This window comes from Lissotriton helveticus, chromosome 6 (assembly GCF_964261635.1).
Source record: "Lissotriton helveticus chromosome 6, aLisHel1.1, whole genome shotgun sequence".
Classification (NCBI taxonomy): domain Eukaryota; kingdom Metazoa; phylum Chordata; class Amphibia; order Caudata; family Salamandridae; genus Lissotriton; species Lissotriton helveticus.
Window position 1 is genome coordinate 220,794,595 of NC_136067.1, and position 24,271 is coordinate 220,818,865.

General features: G+C 46.0%; 2 protein-coding genes across 11 annotated transcripts in view; one reads left to right on the forward strand and one right to left on the reverse strand.

Moving 5' to 3' along the window:
• SUPT3H (SPT3 homolog, SAGA and STAGA complex component) overlaps positions 1-24,271 on the reverse strand; it is a 2,933,604-nt gene that overhangs the window by 2,295,903 nt on the left and 613,430 nt on the right. The gene's annotated exons all lie outside the window — the stretch shown is intronic.
• RUNX2 (RUNX family transcription factor 2) overlaps positions 1-24,271 on the forward strand; it is a 372,515-nt gene that overhangs the window by 206,794 nt on the left and 141,450 nt on the right. Inside the window, exon 1 of one of the 8 annotated variants that reach the window (XM_078647623.1) lies at positions 19,652-20,271. The exons of 2 other annotated variants lie outside the window; for them this stretch is intronic. Coding sequence is in view for 2 of the 6 variants with exons in the window: in XM_078647627.1 (XP_078503753.1) it covers positions 22,224-22,242 (19 nt within the window). In the remaining 4 variants the exon portion in view is untranslated. Of the gene's footprint in view, positions 1-19,651; positions 20,272-21,480; positions 22,243-22,274; positions 22,952-22,975; positions 23,099-24,271 lie in introns of those variants that run through there. 5 more of the 8 variants (XM_078647627.1, XM_078647621.1, XM_078647624.1 and 2 more) reach the window with 5 other exon arrangements.

Consider the following 24,271-nt stretch of genomic DNA (forward strand, 5'->3'; position numbering starts at 1 on the left):
ACAGCTGAAGGAGAAAACCCTCATTCTAACTAGTCGCTTACCTATGTCGCTCGAGTGATCCAAAGACTCACACCATCCGTGAGTACAACCGCGCTGTACTAGAGACGCCGGCATTGCCTACTCGCAGTGTTTGTAGCCACATAGCGGTCTGATGACCTGCTGAAAAACGTAACCAGCGTAAACGTGAAACCGATGAGTTCCAACTGGAAAATAAATCGCCATCTTAAACTGTAAAGGAACTAATGTTGCTCACTGGCTGGCCATGGAAGTAACTGTGCGAACATGTAACATCACGCTCAATAATTGAAATTGGCTTATGTATAATCAGGCATCTAAAGTAGACTGATATTTAAAGGAATATCCTATAATTATCTAAGAACAAACATATTTCGTGAATGTCCCTTATCAACATCTTTGAATATAATAAAAACCCAATATGGATTCCTCTATAGCTAAAGAAATGGATGAGCAATCGCGTATATCATGCTCAATATTAAAATGGGATATGTAAGGAGTAAAATTGACTAAATGCTGATCACTGACTTGTCTTAAAAATACCAGAGCGAACATATATATCACACTCTGTATTGAGATACGCCATATGTGGATGTGAGCAGTGTGACTAGGCAACAGGTAGTGTGTAACCACTGTTGTCTACAAATAGACGTACGTAATAAGTGTCATAAAGTAATCTCATACCTGGCAAAGAATATGAAAATAAATTCAGAACCTTGCACCCTCCCATTACAATGGTATGGAAATTCCCGCTATTGTAAGCACGAAAAGGGCACTGTGCACCAAACTAGTGCAAATCCCAGCGCACTCGTTTGAAGTCTAACAAGTGCACTACATGATAAAACAACGGCCAGAACATAGTGGCCTACAACTTATCCAAACTATGGTCTCATGTTGGGAGAGACCACACTCAAAAAAATACCACCCTAGACTAGTCTCTGTATACCACTATAAACACCATAGTGGGTCAAGTAATCACTATGAGTATTCAGATAAAACAAGAGCGACCCATACGTCCTTGCAAACTGGGTGTTGCTGAGTAGCAAAAACAATGCTCACAATGAACTCATTTATCTATTGGATACAGTTTCTGCAAGACTCAGTATAGCTTGTGTGAATAATTCAAAAGAGTGAAATACCATTTAGAATAAGACCTTAATTCAATTTGGCCAAACAATATTACATGGATTAGTAGAAATAGAAGCCCACATAACCATTTATCAAAACTGTACTCACTTCAGCCGAAATTAGCATAATTTATTTTATATTCATCATATTCTTTATACACAACCAATTAGATTTATCCAAGGTATTTGATCCTATATTTACACTATGTACAATTACATTACAGCGTGATCTGTGAACCCCAGTGAAGTGACCATAACCAACAATTATGTGACAGCAGTGCTAAGAAGAAATGGGGGGGAGGTAGTGGTTATTGGTATTTACACAAAGAGAAGCTCTTAGCAATTATAATACAATAAATTGTAGGTGGTGCTCTGACTTCTTTGATCTCTCTCTTTTTAAAAGCCAACGACGTTTCGACCCTCTCTTGGACAATTCTGTCCTGAAGAGACCCCGTACCAAGAGAGGGTTGAAACGTTGGTGGCTTTTAAAAAGACAGAGCTCATGTTGTGTTTTGGCTTTTTAACCGTTTTGTTAATGCTAAATGCTTTACACTTTTTCTCAAGTTAAGCCTGTCTGCTCTGTGCCATAGCTACCAGGCGATTGAGTTCAGGTTTAAATTATTTAAACTGCATTTTACCCTGACAGGTTTGTGGTTGTATTGCTTGCGGTGGCTTGTGGTGGACTCAAAGCCCATTAATAACTCACTTTCTTACATGCATTATATCCTAAAGAACTTGTAATAAGGCAGATTGGATGTCCGTCGGTTTTGTGAATGAGTAACCCATCTGCCAAACTCTAAATCTATTGCTATGTCTCTGCATATTCCCAGTCTACCTTCTCTTTTCTAAAATCTCTACGTTTTCAACGGAATGTCTCCCCCTAAAGGTTAGCATCAGATTTTCCCTAGAGTCTTATGTTGTTGGGACCACTTTGCATAGCACTTTTTCCAAGCTGCTCTGCTTATTTCTGCGGTTATGCATCTTTAGCACTTTACACACATGCAGTGTGCAGTGCAGAGGTATTATTTTCTCTGATCAGCAAACTGAAAGTTTGCCCAATGAGGGCCATCGATTTAACTATGCCTCTGCGACAGCATTTTAAAACAAGCACTAGCAAAACCAATAGGTCTGGCTTGCATTTTCATTATTAGCCAGGCCTATTGTCTCTGCTAAAGTCGCTGGATGTTCAGTGAATTTCTATTACTGCAGTGGTTCAGAGACAAAAGCAGTCAGCTGCTGGGCACATTGTATCTTATCAGTGGTCGAGGGGCTGAATGTGTTTGTAAGAGAAACCAAAAGGTTGTTCTTCTAATGTAGCAATGTAGTTGTTTTGATATAAAGTGAATCTATGTGCCCTACAATGAAAAATAACAAAAACGTATTGATTTTGTGTAGATAAAAGGTTGAATGTGACAAAAAGATATAGATGCAAAATAGTCCTGTGTGCATTCCAATGATGCAGAAGGATACACTCAAACAGCAAATAGTATGATCATGAAAACTAAAATACTTCTCTTGGCTGATCCAGGATGTGACTGACAATGGGCTTAAAAGCAAGCTAATGGTTTGACTGGGGCTGAGCCAAAACCCACTCCCTGTGAATTGAACACAAGAGGTTGACTTCACTAGACCTAAAAAGAAATAACCCATAATTTTCATTTCAAATCTACAGCCTGAAAAATCTTTTTGCCATGCTCACTCCTCGTTTTACACTTCTTTTGTTATGCAAATACTATATTATAATGCAGTATGTTATGTAACCTGGCCTAAAGATTTTACAAGCCTCTGTGCATGATATGCATAGATTTTCTATAGATAACTCCACATCTAAGGATATTTGGACCAAATATTGAGTTCTAAATATCGGGATACGCAAATATTTTAAAATATATTGTGAAACAAAACTATCACGATGCAAAAATATCGTTGTCATGAATATAGTATTTTTAGGTAAGTAATATTGTTTCTAAGAACGTTGTTGCTTTTAATATCGTTTTCAATAACATATTTGCAAAAAATATTGATTTTTACTTATTGTAATGTTTTCTAGGACCTGATTATGATGGCGGTTGGACGAGCATCCGACCGCCATCCTGTTGGGAATGAGAATGGCTGACAGGGAGTCGGCGGTCCCGCCAGACAGATTACGATCCGGCCGCCGTGAAGGCGGCCAGAAACATGCCTCTTAGCATTGAGGCTTGTGCTGTGGCCCGAAAAGAGAGCTGCAGCACAAGCCTCACTGCTAAGAGGCATGTTTGTAAACATCCCTGCACCTTGTGACAGGCCCCATGCAGAGCCTGCCACACGATGCAGGGATGTTTAGGGGGCACCATAGGTGCCCCCCAGAATCCATGGCTGAGGGCCAGGGGGGAAGGGAGGCCCGCTAGGGGCCCCCAAAGTCCCTTTTCGCCTGCCTTTTCAAGGCTGGCGGACTGCCATGAAACAGCAGGTGGAAAGGGACATTGTATTCCCTTCGGCCGTGCCTAAACTGGCACCACCACTTTTGTTTGTAGGGATTGCAGTCCCTCCAACGGTCCGATGGGTTCCTTGAGCCTGTCGGATGCGTGGCAGAGGGTCTCTCCACCAGCCCACCATCCTCACGCCATCCTAATGCTGCGGGCATTCCTGCAGGGACCAATAGCGATGGGACCGCCACCAATGGCTTGGCGGTGGCGGTCCCACCGCCATTGTAATCAGGCCCTTCGTTCATATATTAATTTTATTTGTTGCTATTGTTTGTGTAATTGTTATAATTTTTGGGAAATTTTAATGATTTGGAATGTTTAATGTCATTGTTAACAGTCATATATAGTGTTGTAGCAGGTTGTTGGGTTTGTAGGGGGATAGTGTAGGAAGTTCATGAAGTAAAGCTAATTATTAATTAATGAATTAATAATTTTGTGTTAATTATATGATTAGTATCAATTATGTAAGTTATGTAATACTGATGTATTTTAGTTATATATTAGGTGCAGGTTGCTAGGTTTGTAGGGGTATAAGATGGGACGTTAATGAAGTAATAATTAATTGTCAATTAATTATTAATTGTTAATTAATTATTTAATTATCGATTATGTAAATTGTGCTATACTCATTTATTTGATTTGCATGTTAGTTGTGAGTTGTTGGGTCTGTAGGGGTATAGCGTGGGAAGTTAATTAAGTGATTATGAATTTAAAAATGCCTATTAATTTTGAATGAATTATTTACTTGGTCTTCAATTATGTTAATTGTGCTATCCTTATTTATTTGAGTTGAATTTTAGTTGCAGAATGATGAGTTTATAGGGGTCTACGATAGGAAGTTAATTAAGTAATAAATAATTAACAATTAAATATTTATTGTTAATTAATTATTTAATGTATTTTAAATATGTCAGTTATGGAATAGTTATTGTTTTAGTTATAGTTTAGGTGTGCAATTATTTATTCATTGATATATGTCTAATGCTAATTAATATTATTTTTATTAAGTATTTTTTTCCTACTCTTGCTTAGGCGCAGTAGGAATAGTAAAATTAACGTCTTTGCATTTCCACACTTAACCTAACGTTGAGCTGTTTGGAGTAATTGTAGTAAGTTTTACCCCTCCAAAGTCTAACACTTTCCCTGCTGTTGTCCCGACTTGAGTGGGAACAGTAAATTCCACCCCTCTGAAATCCAACACTTTCCCCACTGTTGCACAGCCTTGAGTGGGATTAGTACATTTTACTCCTCCAAAGACTAACACTTTTTCTACTAATGAGCTGTTTGAAGTGGAAATAGTATATTTCATCCTTCCAAAATCCAACGTTTCGCTTGTTGCTGCGTTGCTTGGACTGGGACTGGTAAATGTAGTTACTCCAACGTTCAACACTTTCCCTACTGCTGAGTAGACTGGAGTGGGAATAGTAAATTTCACCCCTGTTAACTCCAATGCTGTTCCTACTGTTGCTCAGACTGGAGTGGGAATAGTACATTCCATCCTCCAAAGTCCAACATTTTCTCTACTATTGTGGTGACTGGAGGAGGAATATTAAATCTTACAATGAACTATGAAGTCAATCACTTCCCCTACTGTAGCATAATAGAGTGAGAATAGTATATTTAATATTCTTAGGTGCTAATAGTTTTCATAATATTGGCTATACAGATTTTTAGCATCTTCCCAATGCTATTCGTAGGCTTACCTTCCGACCGACTCGGATCCGGAGGTTTTTCCTACAAACCAGCAAGTACGATGCGTTATCAGGCAAATATCCAACCAAATCATCCGCTCCGATTTGTGCACTATGTCAGTAGCGAACAGGCTCAGTAAACACAGAAATCAAGTCGTACTGAGGCATCGCACAGGCAGTTTACAGACACGCAAGTACGATGCGTATTTTGTACACATCGTACAGGGCTATTCTTCCAGCTGCTCAATGCATCCTGGACAAGGCATATTGTAGCTCCGAATCGCACCAGAACACGTCCAACAGGTACGAGACAGAGTCTTCCCATCGTATATGTGCTTGGCTGTGTGTAATCGTTTGCGTACGTGTCTGTTGGGTTGATAAAATGCTTGACTATGTGGCGTCAATCGCGTCCGATTCGGTCGTGTCGTGTTGATGCTTGGCGACATGGAGTCGGTCGCGTACGAGTCTATCGCGTCAGTCTCCTTTCCTGCTGACTCAGACGAATATTATATTTTCAGGATGAGTCGGTCGTGAATTTCAAGCATCGCATCGTACTTAACTATTCGGAAGGCGTGTGTACGGTTCGGTCGGAAATATTGACGGATCCGTGTTGGGTAGAACGTTTTCCGGACGAAATCGGAATCGACCCCCAAGTGTTTTTTTTTTAAAGCTAATTTATATCATTTGTTTTTTAAATGTATTTTTTATATTTTTAGTTTTTTGTAAAATTTCTGACATATGGTAATGTAGCATGTATATTTTGCATGATTCTCCAGCCGTTTTATCCATTGTATTTAAGAGGAAATATCATCTTGTTAAACTTAAGTGCCAACTTTTCCATTATCACCTTTGCAGGGCACTTTGCATGTGTGGAGACACACTGCGCTTGCAGAGCCTCTGAAAATAGACCTGCAATGGGAACACCAAAAACAGTTCCTGCATGGCATGTACTGTAAAGTCCATGCCATGCAGCAACTTTGATGCATGCACACATGGAGGCACATGTTGTGCCCCCTTTGTTTTCACTCTGCCATGATTTTCATGGAGGAGGAACCACAATGAAAACCGTGGCGGAGAGGAAACTCGTAATTTGCTCTGTGGAACTGCCCCGGTCCCGCCAAGCATATTGCTGCCTCTACACTGCCTCACCACTGCGGTTCCCTGGTGGCATCTGTGCTGCAAATGCGTTCCGACTGCCCTACTCGTAATGGGGCAGTCGGAGCACCGGTGTAGCGATGGCTGGACTGCCACCACCACGCCTCCGCGAGTCTGAACGTTCTCAGACTCATAATCAGGGTCAATAAGCACATTTTTGGGGTTTTAGTCTAAATCCCCTACCTCTAAATCACTACTTCTTAGAAGATATAATCCATCTGGATATTGAGCTGATTGAATGTGAGTACTAGCCATACTGGATTTGAGTACTAATCTCTTATTCCACCTCTCGGAGTAAGCCTTTGCTGCTTGCCATTGCAACTTTTGAGAGACAAGTTTAGAAAATGAACAGTTCTGGTATACAACAGGATTGAAATAGTCTTAACCTTTGAAACACCAGGGTAAATATCAGTATTTACCATGCATACTACTCAGTAACCACTTACTGCTGCAAGCCCTGATCTAGTGGGTATCTTTTAGTTTGAAACTATGATACTTGACATCTAATCTCTGCTTTACCCCATCACCTAAATATGCTGGAAATAAATACTGTATTTTATGGCTGTGCAGGACCAACAACACAAGTTGTGGTCTATTGGTCTAGTCGGAAATATAGAACTATTAGACACGTATTTAATCCTGTCCCCCTTTGGCATAATTGTGTGCTCTTGGGCAATAACATTACTTTTTGGCAAGATTAGCAGTATTCAGAATCATTATAAAATTTGCTAGTATGTGTGTGGGTTAAAAATGGACTGGACAGTACCTTGGGGAGGAAAGAAGGGCCTGATCTCTCCACTGATATAGACACCAAAATGCAATACAGTGGTAATTGTATAGCCTTTGTGGCAAGTAGCAGGGTGCTGCAGTTTTGGGCCACCTACATTAACAAACTGTTTGATCCTGGGCAACTCATACTCTCCCTGTGCCTCGGTCATTGATCTGACAATATGTGAGCACATTGAAACAAGCCTAATGGAAGAAATTAACACATGGGCAAAGGCGCAAGGGATGTTGCCAGCATGGTATCTTTATGGCGCTTCTCCCTCTTAGCCATGGCAGGTATCTTTCACAGCTCATAAAGGGTTGCAAGAACAAGAGTTGCTTGATCTTTGAAAGGGTTAAAAGTGGTGGGGAACCAAATTCCTGGCACTAGGCATCCCACAGTGCCTCTGTAGGAGCAGCTGGACAGGAGCCCTGATTGCAAGAGAAACCTGCAAAGTGCTGGACATTTCGCCACCCTGGTTAAACAAGCTCCGCATTGTCAAGATGGTTTTGCAACAGACAAACTATGAGAAAGTATGTGAAGCCCGCCCCGCTGTCCAATCTTGCTTACTCAATGTTTGGCCTTGCTGTTATCTCAATCAGGGTTAAGGATGACACACTTCATGAGACAGTCACGGTGAGCAAACACCACAGCTCGTGCACTGTGCATCACTCTTGGCTGTTCTTTGGTTTCTGCAATATCTACGACAGGTCGGGCAGAGATGCAAGCAAGATATTTAATGCCTGTATCATTCAGTACAGCAGATTTGTTTCACAATCTCACCCGTTAGTACATCTTTGTTGTCACACGAATGTCCACCTCGTGTGGCACTGCCATTTTGTGCTGTGACACAGTCAGTGAGCGCTTTATATCTGGTAACAACATTTAAATAGCATTTTTACCATACCAGTCTTTTTGGAAACTGCATCAATTTTTCTCCGTGGAAATAACATGAGAAGGGCCTGATTCGCGAACTCCATCCTGTAGTAAGTAAAGCAGTGTGTGCTACTCACATACTACAAAATTCAATTCTCAAACCGAAGGCCGGACACGCTAGCCGCCACCTCTCCTTACTTTCCTGTTCTGAGATGTCTGCACGGGTAGGTATAGGAGTTAGTAGGAACTGTGGGAGACAAAATAATCCACAAAACATTTCTAAAGTTACTGCAGCTCTAAAGATGCCAAAAAAGGCTCAAAAGTATTCCAACCCAGCTTTGGGATAGGTTCAGCAGCACAAGTTATTATTATTATTATTATGCGTTCTTATATAGCGCTCGATTACCCGTAGGCATCTCGGCGCTTGCCTTGGGAACCCGTCTTGGCTTTATCCCTGTGAGATACCCATACTGGGCATCCCCAAGGTGAAAGCCAGGCATCCCGCCGCGGGGGGCCGTAGTGGAGATTAAGTAGGCTGATGCCCAGAGCTACAGAGTGTGAACCCGTGATTCGAGTAGGTACCGAAACGAGAATTATCGAGTCCGTGGATATTTGGGCTCAAGACCCTGCCGCGTCGGGAATTGAACCCTGGTCCCGGGTCTGACCTCTGCTTCAGGGTCTGCCTCCTCTAACCAGTGAGCCACACTTCTCCACTGATCCAGTGGTGCCCAACCACTGGTACTGCAACGTGCTCCCACAGAAAACAATGGAGGTAGGAAATTAAAATAACACCCCACTGGAACTAATGTTAAATATATTAAATTAGTTCAACATATTAAATATGTTTTTTTAGTAATAAGACATTATATGCAAGTGTTTTTTTAACAAATTGAACAAACTCAATTTAAAAAAAAGAAACTTGTAAAGGTATTTTTTAAAAGTGTTTAAAAAATTACATTAATTAAATACATAAAATTTACAAGGTGTACAAAATATGAAATAAAAAAAGGTTAGTAAGGATGGGCAATTTTTCAAAATTATTGTTTAATAAAATGTATAAAAGGAATGTATATATTGAATATATTGATTTATTATTTTATTTAACACACATGTACTTTGATGAGTTAATGTGCAGTTATAGTTTATTTCATTATTACCTGGTTAATAATAAATATTTTAAATTATGTTAAATGCACATTAAAACAAAATATTTTTATTTAGCTTTTTTAATAAAAAAAAATGTTTTATGAAATGTCCTTGTCCTGGTAACTCACACATTCTGAACTGAATGTCTTAGTTATTCTCAGAGATGATGCTCAACTATAATGAGGCGCAGTAAAGTAAAGTAATTTGCATAGGATAGCACAATTTAGTAAAGAGGGGAAGCCAGAATCTGAACCCAAGATGCTGGTAACTCATTGTGCAGTTCGGCCAGTGGATGCATATCTCCTTCTCTCTCCCTTAACCACCAAATGACAATATTTTGTGTTCTATTATTTCAAAACTTAAATTAATAGACCAATAAATATAGATATTGCATATTAATTCAATCTGACACGATATAGGTATAAAATGGAAAAAGGTAATTCTTGCAAAAAGAACAGCTAAGTGTAAGGGGTGGCAGGGGACAATTGTTATGTTAATACCACTGTCTTTCCTTGACTGAAGTTACAGTGAAGAAAGAGAGGGCCAGTGTCTCAGTGACTGCAATTACATAGGTTATCAAAATCATCTGTCCTCTTGGCCTTATTATGAGTTTTGCAGTGGGGTAGCGGGCCGCCACGCCACTGCCCCGCTCCCACAGTGCCAAACCTCATCACCGCCAGCCAGATTACGTGTTACCTCGTGGTCTGGCAGGCGGCCCTTTGGCGTTCCCACGTCGGTACCTAATAAAAAGGCACTGCAATGAGATCGCCAAAGCCCTTTCTTGCATGGCATGGACTGTACAGTACATGTCGTGAAGGAAAGGGGGTGCATGCAGGCAGGGGGGGGGCACCTAGTGCCCCCCTGCATGCATCCCATGGTTCTGAGGCAGCAGAGGGCCGTTCCCTCATTGCCACAGTTTTTATGGAGGCTTCACTGCCATGAAAACTGCAGCATGGAGGAAACTTCAAATATGCTTGACGGTGCCGCAGCCGCATGCTAAGCATATTGGAGCCTCTGACGCCGCACCACCACTAGGGATCGTGGATCCCTGTTGGTTGCGGCGGTCCTAAGGCAGTCCAGCCGCTGTAGTTGTAATACGGCAGTCGAACCGCCATTGTGGTGGTCCCGGACCGCCATCTCTGGTAGACTGCCAAACTAGTAATATGGTAAGTCAGACTTCTTGCAGGTCTTGAGTGAGACTTATGTGAATTGCAGCTCAGCTCGCCTGTGCACGCTGGAGCACTCACAAAGCAAAGCACCTTTATAGATTTTGTGTGCACAACTCGCATGCGTTTAGTGACTTTTGGCTTTTAAAACTGCAATAAGGAGGGAAAAACATAGTGTGTGAATTCTGCTATATTTTGCTCACAACTTCTTACATATTTACCACTTCGACATTTTCAGTTAGGAGTTATCAATTAAAAAAAATGATTTACAGTTTGTGATTAAAACGTGACATGCATTAAAAGAAAAACAGGATCATTTTAAAAACAAATTTTTTTAGTAGTTTTATATAGCGCTAGCTAGACCATAGGGTATCAGAGCGCTTCACAGCATATACAATACTGACCAGACATGAGATACAGGAGATTGGGGGAACATAAAGGTTAAGGGGGCGAGGGACTGGCATTTGGTCACAAGTTCATCCATCCATAGTCTGTAATAGAATCGTTTATACATAGAAGGGTTTGCATAATAAAGAATGGCAATGCGGAATAAAATAAGTACCACTTATTAGTTTAAAGAGCTAAAAGTCCAAGCATACACTTACGGCCAGCAATTGGAGGTGGCCACAAATTAACAGGGAGAACAGAGCCAAGCCATGGACCCGGCTATGCTCTAAGGGCCTGTGCACGAGCTGAGCCCTGAAAATCGTTGGTATCTAAATCATGCAACAAACATTGTGTGAAAATATGATAGTCTCTATAAAATTAAGAAATTGATTTCTTCAGCATGCAGAAATGTTTCACCTTAATACATCAGATTATTTTTGTACAGTGAACAAACCCTGAAACTCACATATTGAAAGGTGCTGTGAGATGTGATAACGAAAAAGGAGGCTTTGTAAAATAAATATTTGCCTAAAATCACACCATTTTTTTCACGCAAGGACTATGCCCAGGTTTTCTTGTTTCACATTATACAATACGCCCACTAGATGGCGACATGCTTATCTCCTTTATAACACCAAAGGTTTATGCTCATTTTTAATCCTTGGTGCATGATGACAGAGCGTGGTAGGCAGGCAGAAGCCATATGAAAGCTTGGCTCACTTTGGGCCGGGGATCAAGAGGACCTTGAGTTGAGCAGGAGCCAGGCCTCTGGCCAGGGGCGGCTCCTCCGCTATGGCAAAAGAATGATGGATTGAACCCAGATCTCTTGACTGGAGGTAAATGATTTGTTCAGCATTCTGTCCATCATTTGTTTGCACAGCATCTTTGTAAAAGTGGCTTTTTAAAAATGGTGATGATAAATTTGACATTGAACTTAAAGAGGATCTATCAATTCAACTCCATAGATACTAAACAAGACAGCCCGACCTCCTTCCAGTTGGGATTCCACTTTATTAAATGCAATAAGAAATCCCTAGTGTTAACCTATGGGATGGGGAGCCATCACAGTAGTGAAAAACGAATTTGGGAGTTTTCCAAACCAGGACAATTAAAGATTAAAATTACATGTTCTACCTTTTAATTACACAGAACCCTGCCCTGTGGGCTACCTAGGGCCAAAGTTAGGGTTCATTATATGTAATAAAAGGGAAGTTTAGATTTGGCAAGGGGTTTAAAATGCCAAGTCAACTTGACAGTGTAAACTGCATACACAGGCTCTGCAGTAGCAGACCTGAGACAAGTTTTAAAGGGCTACTTAAGTAGGTGGTCCAATCAGATCGCAGGCTCACTAGTAGCATTTAAATGACAGGCCCTGGGTACATGTAGTGCACTTTACTAAGGTCTTATAGGTAAATTAAATATTCCAATTGTGGATAAGTCAATCAAACCATGTTTAGGGGGACATCACATGCACTTTAGCACTGGTTAGTAGTGGTAAAATGACCAGAGTCCTAAAGCCGACAAAAACAAGATCAACAAAATTGGAGGTAAGCATGCAAAATGTTTCGGGGAAGACCACCCTAAGCCTATCAGGTCTAACAATTAATAAACATATAGATTCTACACCCATACATATCTTCCTAGATCGCGCCTTCACTTTGTGGCTTGTGTAGTCTTTAGCTCTCGTAAATGTGATCACATCACTCCCATTATTTCACAATTACACTCTTTATCTCATCACTCACATACTGATCTCAAAACATACTGCCTCACTTCTCCAAGGCGATTGTTCTGGGACTTCCTAAGCAACTGGATAAGAAAACATAGATCTCTAATGGGTCTAGCTCTCCTCTGCCTAAGGGCTGCAATGCTAAACAAAGCTAAACTGCCTGCTCAAGCTGCATCTCTAGCAGCCTGCTGCAGCTTGAACCCAGACTCTAGACATTCATTTTGCACTTACCTACCATCGATTCTATTGCAAAGGAAACTGACTTCTTTAAGCTGTCCAGACCCATTTCTGAAAGGTTTTTATGCTTGCCTTTCTGTATAAGATCAGACTCTCTTTCCTTCATGCATGTGTTTACTTTAAGATTATATTTTGCTTCAGTATGACTTCATACTGTGCATTTCTTGTCTTTACTTCTGTAGCACTCCATTGGAGTACGGTCTATACTTACAATTCTCTAACTATGAATAAAATGAAGGGGTAGAAATCAGCCTCTTATCAGCTCAGCCAACAAATATTACTTTAGGCCCCACATGCCTTCTCTTTATTCAGAGTACTCCCCTCCTCATTTGTGGACCTGAATTGTTAGAAATGATGCTCAAGTACACTTAGAATTGTCCCTCCTTATGTGAGTGAAAGTCCTACAAAAAGACCCTTCATATGTTCACTGAGTGCTGGTACTTCTCATTTGCATGCCTGCGTTTCTGTCATTGCTTCTTAAACACATAGTCTGACATGGTTGGGGAATGCAGGCTTGGATCTATGGAAATTCCTCCTATGTATGCTGAGAGTGGATCCTTCTTGGTTGAGGTCTATGCAGCTACGGATCTATGGAAAATCCTCCTGGATATGCTCAGAATGAATCCTCCTTGGTTGAGGGCCATGCAGGCTTGGATCTATGGAAATTCCTACTGTGTATGCTGAGAGTGGCTCCTCCTTTGTTGAGGTCTATGGAGGCTTGGCCTTATGGAATGTTCTCTTGAGTATGCTGAGAGTGGCTTCTCCTTGGTTGAGGGCTAGGCAGGGTCGGATCTATGGAATGTCCTCTTGTATATGCTGAAAGTGGATCCGCCTTGGCTGAGGGCTATGCAGGCTCAGATCTATGGAATGCCCTCCTGTGCATGCTGAGAGTGGCTCCTCCTTGGTTGAGGGCTATGCAGGCTCGGATCTATGGAATGCCCTCCTGTGTATGCTAAGAGTGGCTCCTCCTCCATTAAGGTCTATGAAGGCTCAGAGATATTAAATGTCCTCCTATATATGCTGAGAATAGATGCTTCTTTGGTGAGGGCAAAGCAGGTTTGGATCTATTGGAATTCCCTCCTATATATACAGAGAGTTAATCCTTATTGTTTGAGGCCATGAAGGAATTTGAAGAGTTGTGGGTCATGATGATGCCTGTGACATAATTTCTAATGTACCTCATCTCCTGCATTCCAGGAAAATGTGTTAGAAACACTTAGCAGTAAGTGCTTCATCTGGTGTGAAGGTTCCACCATTGGCGCTTTACTCCTTGGGCCTGTCCATTGATGGATGTGTTCATTCATGGAGTGTCACAGATTACGGCCGAACTTGTGGGTTAGCTGATGATATGTAGACATGTATGGTTGTGGGAATCTGAGAAAAAGGGTGGGTTTGGTGTGTTGCCATTTCCTTTATTCCGGCTGCCTTCCTCACAGTCTTCCTTAAATGCAACTTTTCCACAGCATCACCATTTTTTTCTAATGCACCTTCAGAATCACCCTGGGAAGGGGGAGGGGAAGAAACAAACACAAAGTCTATATTATGATGTGCATTAAGTCAAAAGATAGAATGCAGCTTTTACCGACAAGATGGAGGCACTTCTCAGCTTGAAAAGCACTGTTAAATGCGTGTCTTCTACATATTTGTAGGTGTATGCATTGAGTGAAATCAGGTGTGAACGTATGCAGTGTGAGGTACCCCCTCACGTTCTCCCTCCAGCCTCATCGGCACGTCCTACAATGAAACTCACCTAGCATGTCAGACCGGGGAAAGAAATGTTTTCTCTAATGTCTCTACCACAGACGCATAGAAGGACGCTCATTATTCATCGCCAAGATAAAATTGGCCATGTTTAATCATTTTCCAACTAAGCATCCATTTCGTTCAGAAGTGTACTTTGTCTTTCCTTAAACATTGTTTGTATTCAGATCCACATAATCCATTGTGATTAGTTTAGTGCGTTTTCTTCCACAATGTACTTCGTCGGGAGCAATTTGTTTCTATATAAACATTTGAAATTATTTTAGTAGCAAAGCAAACACTCCCTACCACCCTGATGGAAATGTTTAATCATCAGGGATTCATTTACCCCAATTCACAGATGTTCGTCACAAGTGGATAGTGACTGGTAGGTGTTTTATAGGTCCTCCAGCTTGAAATACTAAATAAAGCAATAGCAGGCAGGTGGGCTCTGCTGAACTTCTGGGGTCTGCTGGCAGCGGGCAGCCTGTAGGGGACTCTTTGGCCAATAACCTAACCCAACTATATTCACAACCTCAATCCACGTTGGGCTCTGCACCCCAAACTGTAGAGAGCCACAGCATCATGGTAGCCGAGAACCAGGCTCATTAAAGAACCACCGCCTGGTGGAGTGGAAGTTATTACATGCGGTTTCATCTGATTTCAAAATGCACTGGTTTTTGGAACTCTACTAAACTGGTCCGGGTAAACTTCCAGTTGTATGTGGGACTGGTTATTTATTGCGTATTTATCTTGTGTGCCGTGCGTCTTGTGGGCGCGGTACAGTCCAGACAGGTAGAATGATTTTATTGCGGGTTCGGAGGGGTAACTTATTTTGCTTTAGTATATAGCGCGAACTTGACCTGAAGCCATCGTAGCGTTTTACATGAGCACTAGTCACATTACACAAGTTCGGATTCATGTATTTGTTTAAAACGGGGAAAACAAGTGATGTGCCCAGATTCACAGGATGCTGAGCGACGCCAGGACTCAAACCTGGCTCTCCAGTTCTAAAGTTGCAGTTAACTGCTCTAGTGCGGCTCGCACATTAAGCCTCTCTGTCCTTGATTCTAACTTAGTTACTCGTGACCCTGGTGTATGTAGAGTGGTGGGATAGCCTTACAGCTGGCACGCGCGCAGCCTTACCCCCGCATCCCAGGAAATCTCAAGAGCAAGCCAACAGCAGTATATATCGCACTGCCGGGTGGGCGGCAGTATGTATTGGGGGTGGGGGAGGAGGTGTGCGGCTTTCAGTGCGGTGCACCAAGAACCCTCAACGAGGCATCTCTGAGCCACGCACGTTGAATTGATAGCAGCGCTGAATACAATCTAGCGCCTAGACGAATTTTTGGTTTACAGAGCAAATGACGAGGGTGTGTTTTAGGACGCTCCTCGGTGAAGTAAACCTCCCAGTGGCACGTGTGGGTTAAAAAGAAAGAGAGTGCGGTGTCCTAACTCGCGCAGCGCTTGTTGCTGCCTTCAAGCGTAGGCGCTCGCTCTTTGGTCAGCTACGGTGAATAAAGTAAAACGGAACAAAAAGGGGTTACTCAGGAATACACAATTTGTTCGTGTGAGGAGAGCGGTGTCATTACCCTGACTACGGATTTCGAGACACTAGCACTAGTCCAGCTGAAAAAAACGGGACAAATGCATGTGCCCTATTTGTGCTTACAGCCATATAGATTACCCAAAGGTTTTTTTGTAACAGTGCAGGCAACATATTTTAGACCTTACTTAAAATCTATATTATGATATTATGGCCTCTGATATGAATGCATCATTTTACTTGTCAAAAACGGTTTAAACAAAGAAAACGTAATTTTTTTTTAAAATATCAACTGGAAAAATAGGAAATTGAGCACATTCGTTTGGCGCTACGTTTGACCGTAAAAAATAGTAAATGAAACCGACTGGATTTGCCTAAACTGTACAATTTCACATTTGAAGACCGGTGAAACGAATTTGCTCCTCTTTGTGGCATGCAAGTATGTGATAGATGATGACAACTTCAGTTTACTGCGTTTTGACGACGTGCAAAAACGTGTTTCGGGCCGTCTTTAAAGGAACAGCGTTTTGTTACTTTTCTCGCTAAGCAAACTCGATTTGCCCCCATTATTTGAACTGCTGCAAACGTTAATAAAATAGCGCCTGGTCCGAACCGGGAGCACAGCTATAAATGAATAACTATTAATTTGAAGGTTTGTGCGTGTGTGTATTCCACGCACAGTGCCACTTGGAAATATCTATTAATTACCAACAATAGTATGTATGAGTGCGTGTTTTTAATCGCAGAGAGCGCTTTAAGCCGAGCCTATGCACTGCGCACTCTCACCACAGAATCGCAGTATGCACACATGCAGTACAGCACCCCGTGGGTCGGCAGCAGAGACAAGGAGAACGGAAGATTATCCGAGTAAAGAGGTAACACGACCTTAAGAAATGATTAGTGTAATCGAAAAAACGAGGAAGTCTCGCTCTTTTACGGGTGGGGGTAGTGAGGTTACGGGTGAGGTGAGACGAGTGGTCTAATGAGTGGAGGGAGGGTTTAGAGAGCTTATATTAATGGCACAAAAAAGTAACTCGCAATAATGCAGGGAACGTGGAGATTAAGTATCAGTGACCAACCACGTCATGCCAGGGGTTAATTTATCTCCTGGAATTCCAGTAGACCCGTTAAAAGTGGATTTTATTGGGTTCAATACAGGATTTTGGGCGCTGAAAAGAAAAACACACCAACTTTAACCATTAGCCCCCGTTAGACAGCAAAAAAGATTTTTTGAAGCTACTGTGAATAACATAATTCAATTCATAACTAGAGTTAATAAAACATTTATTCCACATCAAGTCAGTAAATTACCAAAAAAGCATGCGTGCGCAAATAAATCCAGTACCAGTGGGTTTGCACCAGGCTGCCCTTTGGGTTTATGCCAGGTTTTCCCGTGAATGTGCACCAAACTGTCCTGAGGGTTTGAGGCAGGCTTCCCTTTTGGTTTGCACCAGGCTACCCCGAGAATTTGCACCTGGTTGCCCACTGTATTGAGCCAAGTTGCCCTGTGGGTTTGCGTCAATCCATCCCGTGGATTTGCAATAGGCTCCACAAAGGATTTGCACCAGGGTGCCCCGGGGATTCGTAGCTGGCTGCCCTGTGGGTTTGCATCAGACTTCCAATTGGGTCTGACCCAGGCAGCGTCATAGATTTGCACCAAGTGTCATGCTGCCCTGTGGATTTTCACCAGGCTGCCTCGTGGATTTGCACCAGACTGTCCGGTGGGTTTGCTGCACCTGGCTGCCCGGTGAAAGGAGCCAGGCTGTCCAGTGGGTTTGCGCCAGGCTGCCCTGTGGATTAGCAGCAGGCTGCCCTGTCGGTTTGTACCGGGCTGTCATGTCGATTGGCAGCAGGCTGCCCAGTGGGTTTGCACCAGGCTGTCCCGAGGATTTGTACGAGGCTGTCCTGTGGGTTTGCACCAGATTGCTTGGTGGATTAGCACCAGCCTGCTCCTTGGGTTTGCGCCAGGCTGCTCTGTGGATTTGCGCCAGGCTATCTCGTGAGTATGCAGTACCAGGCTGCTCTGTGGGTGTACGCCAGGCTGCCCCATAGTGTGCGCCAGGCTGCCCTATGGATCTGCGCCAGGCTGGCCCATGGGTTTGGAGCACCAGGCTGCCCAGTGGTTTGCACCAGGCTGCCCCGAGGATGTGTAGGAGGCTGTCCTGTGGGTTTGCACCAGACTGCTCGGTGGATTTGCACCAGGCTGGCCCGGATTAGCACCCGTCTGCTCCGTGGGTTTGCGCCAGGCTGCTCTGTGGGTTTGACCAGGCTATCTCGTGAGTATGCAGTACCAGGCTGCTCTGTGGGTGTACGCCAGGCTGCCCCATAGTGTGTGCCAGGCTGCCCTATGGGTCTTCGCCAGGCTGGCCCATGGGTTTGGAGCACCAGGCTGCCTAGTGGGTTTGCACCAGGCTGCCCCGAGGATGTGTAGGAGGATGTCCTGTGGGGTTGCACCAGGCTGCCCCGATGATGTGTAGGAGGATGTCCTGTGGGGTTGCACCAGGCTGCCCCGAGGATGTGTAGGAGGATGTCCTGTGGGGTTGCACCAGGCTGCCCCGAGGATGTGTAGGAGGATGTCCTGTGGGGTTGCACCAGGCTGCCCCGAGGATGTGTAGGAGGATGTCCTGTGGGGTTGCACCAGGCTGCCCCGATGATGTGTAGGAGGATGTCCTGTGGGGTTGCACCAGGCTGCCCCGAGGATGTGTAGGAGGATGTCCTGTGGGTTTGCACCAGGCTGCCCGAGGATGTGTAGGAGGATGTCCTGTGGGGTTGCACCAGGCTGCCCCGATGATGTGTAGGAGGATGTCCTGTGGGGTTGCACCAGGCTGCCCCGATGATGTGTAGGAGGATGTCCTGTGGGTTTGCACCAGGCTGCCCCGATGATGTGTAGGAGGATGTCCTGTGGGGTTGCACCAGGCTGCCCCGAGGATGTGTAGGAGGATGTCCTGTGGGTTTGCACCAGGCTGCCCGAGGATGTGTAGGAGGATGTCCTGTGGGTTTGGACCAGACTGCTCGGTGGATTTGCACCAGGCTGGCCTGGATTAGCACCAGCCTGCTCCTTGGATTGGCGCCAGGCTGCTCCATGTGTTTGCGCCAGGCTGCTCCATGTGTTTGCGCCAGGCTGCTCCATGTGTTTGCGCCAGGCTGCTCTGTGGGTTTGCGCCAGGCTGTCCCGTGAGTATGCAGTACCACGCTGCTCTGTGGGTGTACGCCGCGCTGCCCCTTAGTGTGCACCAGGCTGCCCTGTGGGTCTGCGCCAGGCTGGCCCGTGGGGTTGGAGCACCAGGCTGCCCTGTGGGTTTGCGCCAGGTTGTCCCCTGGATGTGCGCCAGGCTCTCCAGTCTAGACAGCTTCACTCGCAGGGTTGTGCCGTGAACTTCTCGAGACAGCCCGGGCTCGCCTAAAGAGGAAGCAGACAGACACCGTGAGACGGGGAAGGCACTGCTTGTTCCCATGAGCCGTGGCCCGGCAGGGGCATCCCCTTATCTCCGGAGAAGGAAGGCCTGAGGGGCGGAGGGCGCAATGTCACTGTTGGGAAGCCCAACGTCTCACGCACGCACGATGATGCCCCGTGTGTACAAGAGCTGCCATGTCACGCGCTCCGTAGCACGCAGTGTCTCCGCGGGCACGGGCAACCTAATGATGCACACTGAACTGTTATAAGCCATTCACACCAGGCAAACGCTGTCTGTGAGCACGACAGCAGCAAACCACTCCCTGAGAGGGAAGAAAGTACTGAGGGAGGCTGTGGTACTCGAGACCCAAGGGAACCACAGCAGCAAACCACTCCCTGAGAGGGAAGAAAGGGCTGGGGGAACCTGCGGTACTCGCGCCCCCCAGGGTACCACAGCAGCAGCAATCCTCTCTCTGAGAGAGAAGACAGTGCTGCCCAAGTCTGCCCTACTTAACCACACCAGGCACTCGCTGCCCCCGGGCACCACAGCAGCATACCACTCTGTGTGAGGGAAGAAAGCGCTGAGGAAGCCTGCCCTATCCAACCGCCCCAGGCACTATCTGCCCCTCTGCACAACAGCAGCAAAACTACTCTCTGAGAAGGAAACAAGTGCCGCAAGAGCCTGCACTAGCCACCAAACCAGGAACGCGCTACCCTTCGGCACAACAGCAGCAGACCACTGCCTGAGAGGGAAGAAAGTGCTGCCGAAAGCCTGCCCTCCCCACGAGCTCTGAGGGAGGTGCACAAGCACATTTTTAGGCATTGCACTGGGTATGTGCATACTTGTTTTCAGGGGGTGCTTTTAAAAAAACAGCAAACGGCCTAACCCTTGATTTACTTTCATTTCGACTAATACACCTACCCCTCCTTGTCTAGAGGGGCTACCTCCTTTATTAGTATATATATATTGTACTTGTTACAAATTTGGATTTCTACCTTGTAAAATAACCCCCACCCCGTCCCCAATATAAGTCAATTGCCCCATTAGAGTAGTCTTTATGTCTCCTGTGTGTGTTTTCAGGCGTTTTTGTCAAAGAGCAGCTGATTCTGGGCATGCCCGGAGGCCCGTCCCTCGGCGCAGATTTAAATAGTATTAACCTACAGCGACGCTGTTTCCTAAATGTTACTGTTAGTTGCAGTACAATGACCTTTGCCCTCCAAATGAACCACGATGGAAAATACCGCACTTGCATCTTGGGACTGTTTATTATTGGTGGCTAACGGTTGCGCCTATTCCTTCCAATCAATATCCATCAGCGGAACGCATATCATTCACCCGGTTGCTATGCACACATCGGTGTTTGCCAAATTTCGGAGAGATTTTTCAAGAAGAGACAGTTATTAACAAATCCCCCAAAAAATGTCATTTAGCAATCTGAACTATTACTACCGGTGCTATTGCTGTCTGAATCAAGCACTGGGGGACTTGGGGTGGGTCATCCATATCACCTAAAATAGCTCGGTCGCGAGGACTTTCTCTAAGGTGTTTAGATAGGACCAAGCCTGAGATTGAAAGCCACCCAATTCCACAGTACAGCCCTGAGCCGAAAAAGTTCTGTAATATTAGCTAGCATTCCCTCCTCATACCTGTATATGGGGTCCAGGGTCCGAACCCACATGGGCTGCAACCAGAGATGCAATACAAACCATCTCTAACTGGTCAAGTGGAATATCCAGCAGGGAGTAGGCCCTCATTGCGACTTTTAAAGCCGAAAGTTATATTTAAACAACATAACTTTTCATACGTTTAGTTCCTTCGCCCACACTTGCAAAGACTTTGGGAGATCCTTTTAAAAGTGGCTCTTAAAACACTGCCAAAAAGTTAAAATTGTTTCGCGTCTGCTTCAAACAAAACGTCCTCGCTCTAGATGAACAAAATAGGAAACTAGAGAGCAGAAGTGAAAAAAGCAGGAAACCGTTTTTTTCAAAAATGTGTGGGGCCGGTTTTAAAGTAGGTTTTGTGTGCGTGGGATGCAGATTGCAGTGTTTATTTTGAAGGCAGGCTCACGGTGACTGGCTTCAGACACCACGTGCTCCCTAGTCTCATCAGCATAATGATGGGCTAGCTGCCGGGCCCACTATATATATAGATATATAAACCACAAAAACCTAATCATTAGAAAATCCCAGCCTCCAGCGGGAGAAAAAAAAAGCACACACAAGCAGGACACAGAAACCTGCGGCTTCGGCTTTTTTTCCATCAGCCTCATCTTCCAGCACCAACCGCAAGCTCGTTTTTTTGGGACCGGGAAACTTTTCAAGGCTGAGCCACGAGAAAATGCAATTTCTCTTTTAATTATTCTCTTTTTGTGTGTGTGCATCTGGGAGAAACAAAGACATTTTATTTTTTTTGCGACTGGGAGGACTTTGGAGTGCAGTTAAGGATCATTTCTCATTCCAAAGACCTTTGAGGGGAGGACAGAGGGGCCGGTGCTGGTTGGGACATTTTTGGAGTCGAGGTGACTTTTCCCGGCTGTCCTCGGGTGTTTTTTGGGAGCTCCACCGCCGTGTTTGGCGACGCCGCCGTTTTTTGATGGTTCGCCGAGTTTGACCGGACGAGGAAGCCCGAGTTTCTGCCTCCCCGTCGCCTGGAGCTCGGAACGGGAGGAGGGAGAGCGCAGGGCGGCTGAGGAGGGCAGCCAGCGCCGCCGGAGGACGCCGCTTCATGAGGCGAGGGAGCCCGCGCTGTACTCGTGCGTCTCCCCGGGCCGGGGTCAGCCCTCATGTTGTTCTTCAATACAGGTAGAGCGGACGAGGGGCCCGGGGGAGGGAGGGCCGCCGGAGACCGGCTAACGGGGGAAGGCAGCACGAGTGGAGCTGGGGGAAGGAGGGTGGCTGGGGAGGGGAACTTCGCAGGCTGGTTGAAAGGAAGGGGAGCCGGGGTGGGTAGTGCCGGAGAGCGGGACCCCGACAGACTCGCTGCGTAGCTCGGAGGCCCCGGCTCTCCCTCCGCCTTGTCAGCGAGTCTCCTCTGTAGTCCGTGGCGCGGGCTCTCGCGCTTCTCTTTCGCGAGATTCGTCAGTTGTCCGCGGCCCGGGCTCTCGCGCCTCTGGTCCGCGAGACCCGTACTTTGTCGCCTCTGACAGACAGGACGCCGAGCGCAGCTGACAGACTGGAGCAGGTTCTCGTCCCAGGTGCCTCGCGCTGCTGAGCCCGCGAGGTTCGAGTTGAATGGCAGTAGCCCGGGCTCTCGCGCCGCTGACAGACTCCGGGGAGCTCAACGCCACTGACAGAGCCAGCTTCTCGCGCCGGCACTGTGCCTCGCGCCGCTGACAGACCCAGCTTCTCGCGCCGGCACTGTGCCTCGCGCGGCTGACAGAGCCAGCTTCTCGCGCCGCCGGCGCGCGCCCGCCCGCAGGCTGAGAGGAGGCACTGCAGCCCGCCCAGCCCTGGGGAACGGATTCGTAGAGGGGTGTATGGACCGGACGCAGCAATGCATAAGGCAGAAAGGGTACAGAGTGACACTGGGGGCATAGCTGGGCGTAGGGAGCAGGCTGAAGGGGATACGGCGCAGGGAGCGAGCACAGTGTACGGAGACGGGACACGGGGGACAGAGCTTGCAGGAGGGGGGCCAGCACGCCGAACACGGGTATCGAAGGTGAGGCTGGCGCGGGAAGTGTACCCACCAAATAGAGGAGCAGGGGGTGGAGGGTTATGGGGTGGCAGGGAAGCAGGAGTGGGCACATGATTGTAGACGGACCATGGGCAGGGAACTAGCAGGCGCGGTATGTGGCAGAGGGCACGGGGAGGGCTGGGTATTTGGAGCTGGAGTGGGAGAGGAAGGGTACGGAGAAGGGGTGGCACAGCGGGCGCAGGCAGTGAACCGAGGAAGGGAGGCATGTAGTGTGAATACTGGTAGGATAGAGAGCAGCGGGGAGCCAGGGAGGTGGCACAGAGGTATAGGGAAAGCGAGCTGTACGGGACTGGCTGAGTGGGCATAGAGAACCCTGGAGAGGGGTACAGTGTGGTATGAAGGAGCTCACAAGAGGCAACGTTTTGGCTCATGGTGCAGAAGGAACACAGGGTGTAGGAATTAGCAAGCAGGCGCAGGGGGTACAGGTGATTTTGTGGGGTACATTGGGTCTTGGGGTGACTTGATCAGATACGGATACAGGAGGGAGCGGGTGGGGCATTTGGGATTGCTGAGAGCGGGCAGAAGTACGAGGAGTGCGGGGATGGCAGAGAGCGGGGTAAAACTCCGCGGAGAGACCACAGGGGTGCAGGAGGCACGGGTGGCAGAGAGCTGGCTGAGGTACAGGATGTACGGGGTGACAGCAGTTATAGGATCGCAGAGAACAGGCAGTGCTACCGTTGGTACGGGGTGGCAGCATCACCTGGTACAGGAGCTACATGATGGCAGCGGTTCGTGGTACTTACATGTTACAGGTTGAGAGAGCACACATATGTTGCAGGATGACAGAGAGGCGGCAGTGGCACAGAAGGTACGGGGTGACGGCGGGTCATGGTTCAGAAGTTATAGGGACGCAGAGAGCACGCAGTGCTGCAGGAGATACGGGGTGCACTGGTCGTGGTACAGGAGCTACGGGGTGGCATCGGCCCGTGGTACAGGAGTTATAGGAGGAGAGAGAACTCGCAGTGGCACAGCCCAGGAGGTACGGAGTGACAGTAGCGCGTGGTACAGGTGGTGCGGACTGATAGCGGCCGGTGGTACTGGAGTTACAGGATGGCGGCTGCATACAGTGGTACAGCGCATATGTGGTGGCAGTGCTTCGTGGTACGTGAGTTATAGGATGGCAGAGAGCAGGGGGTG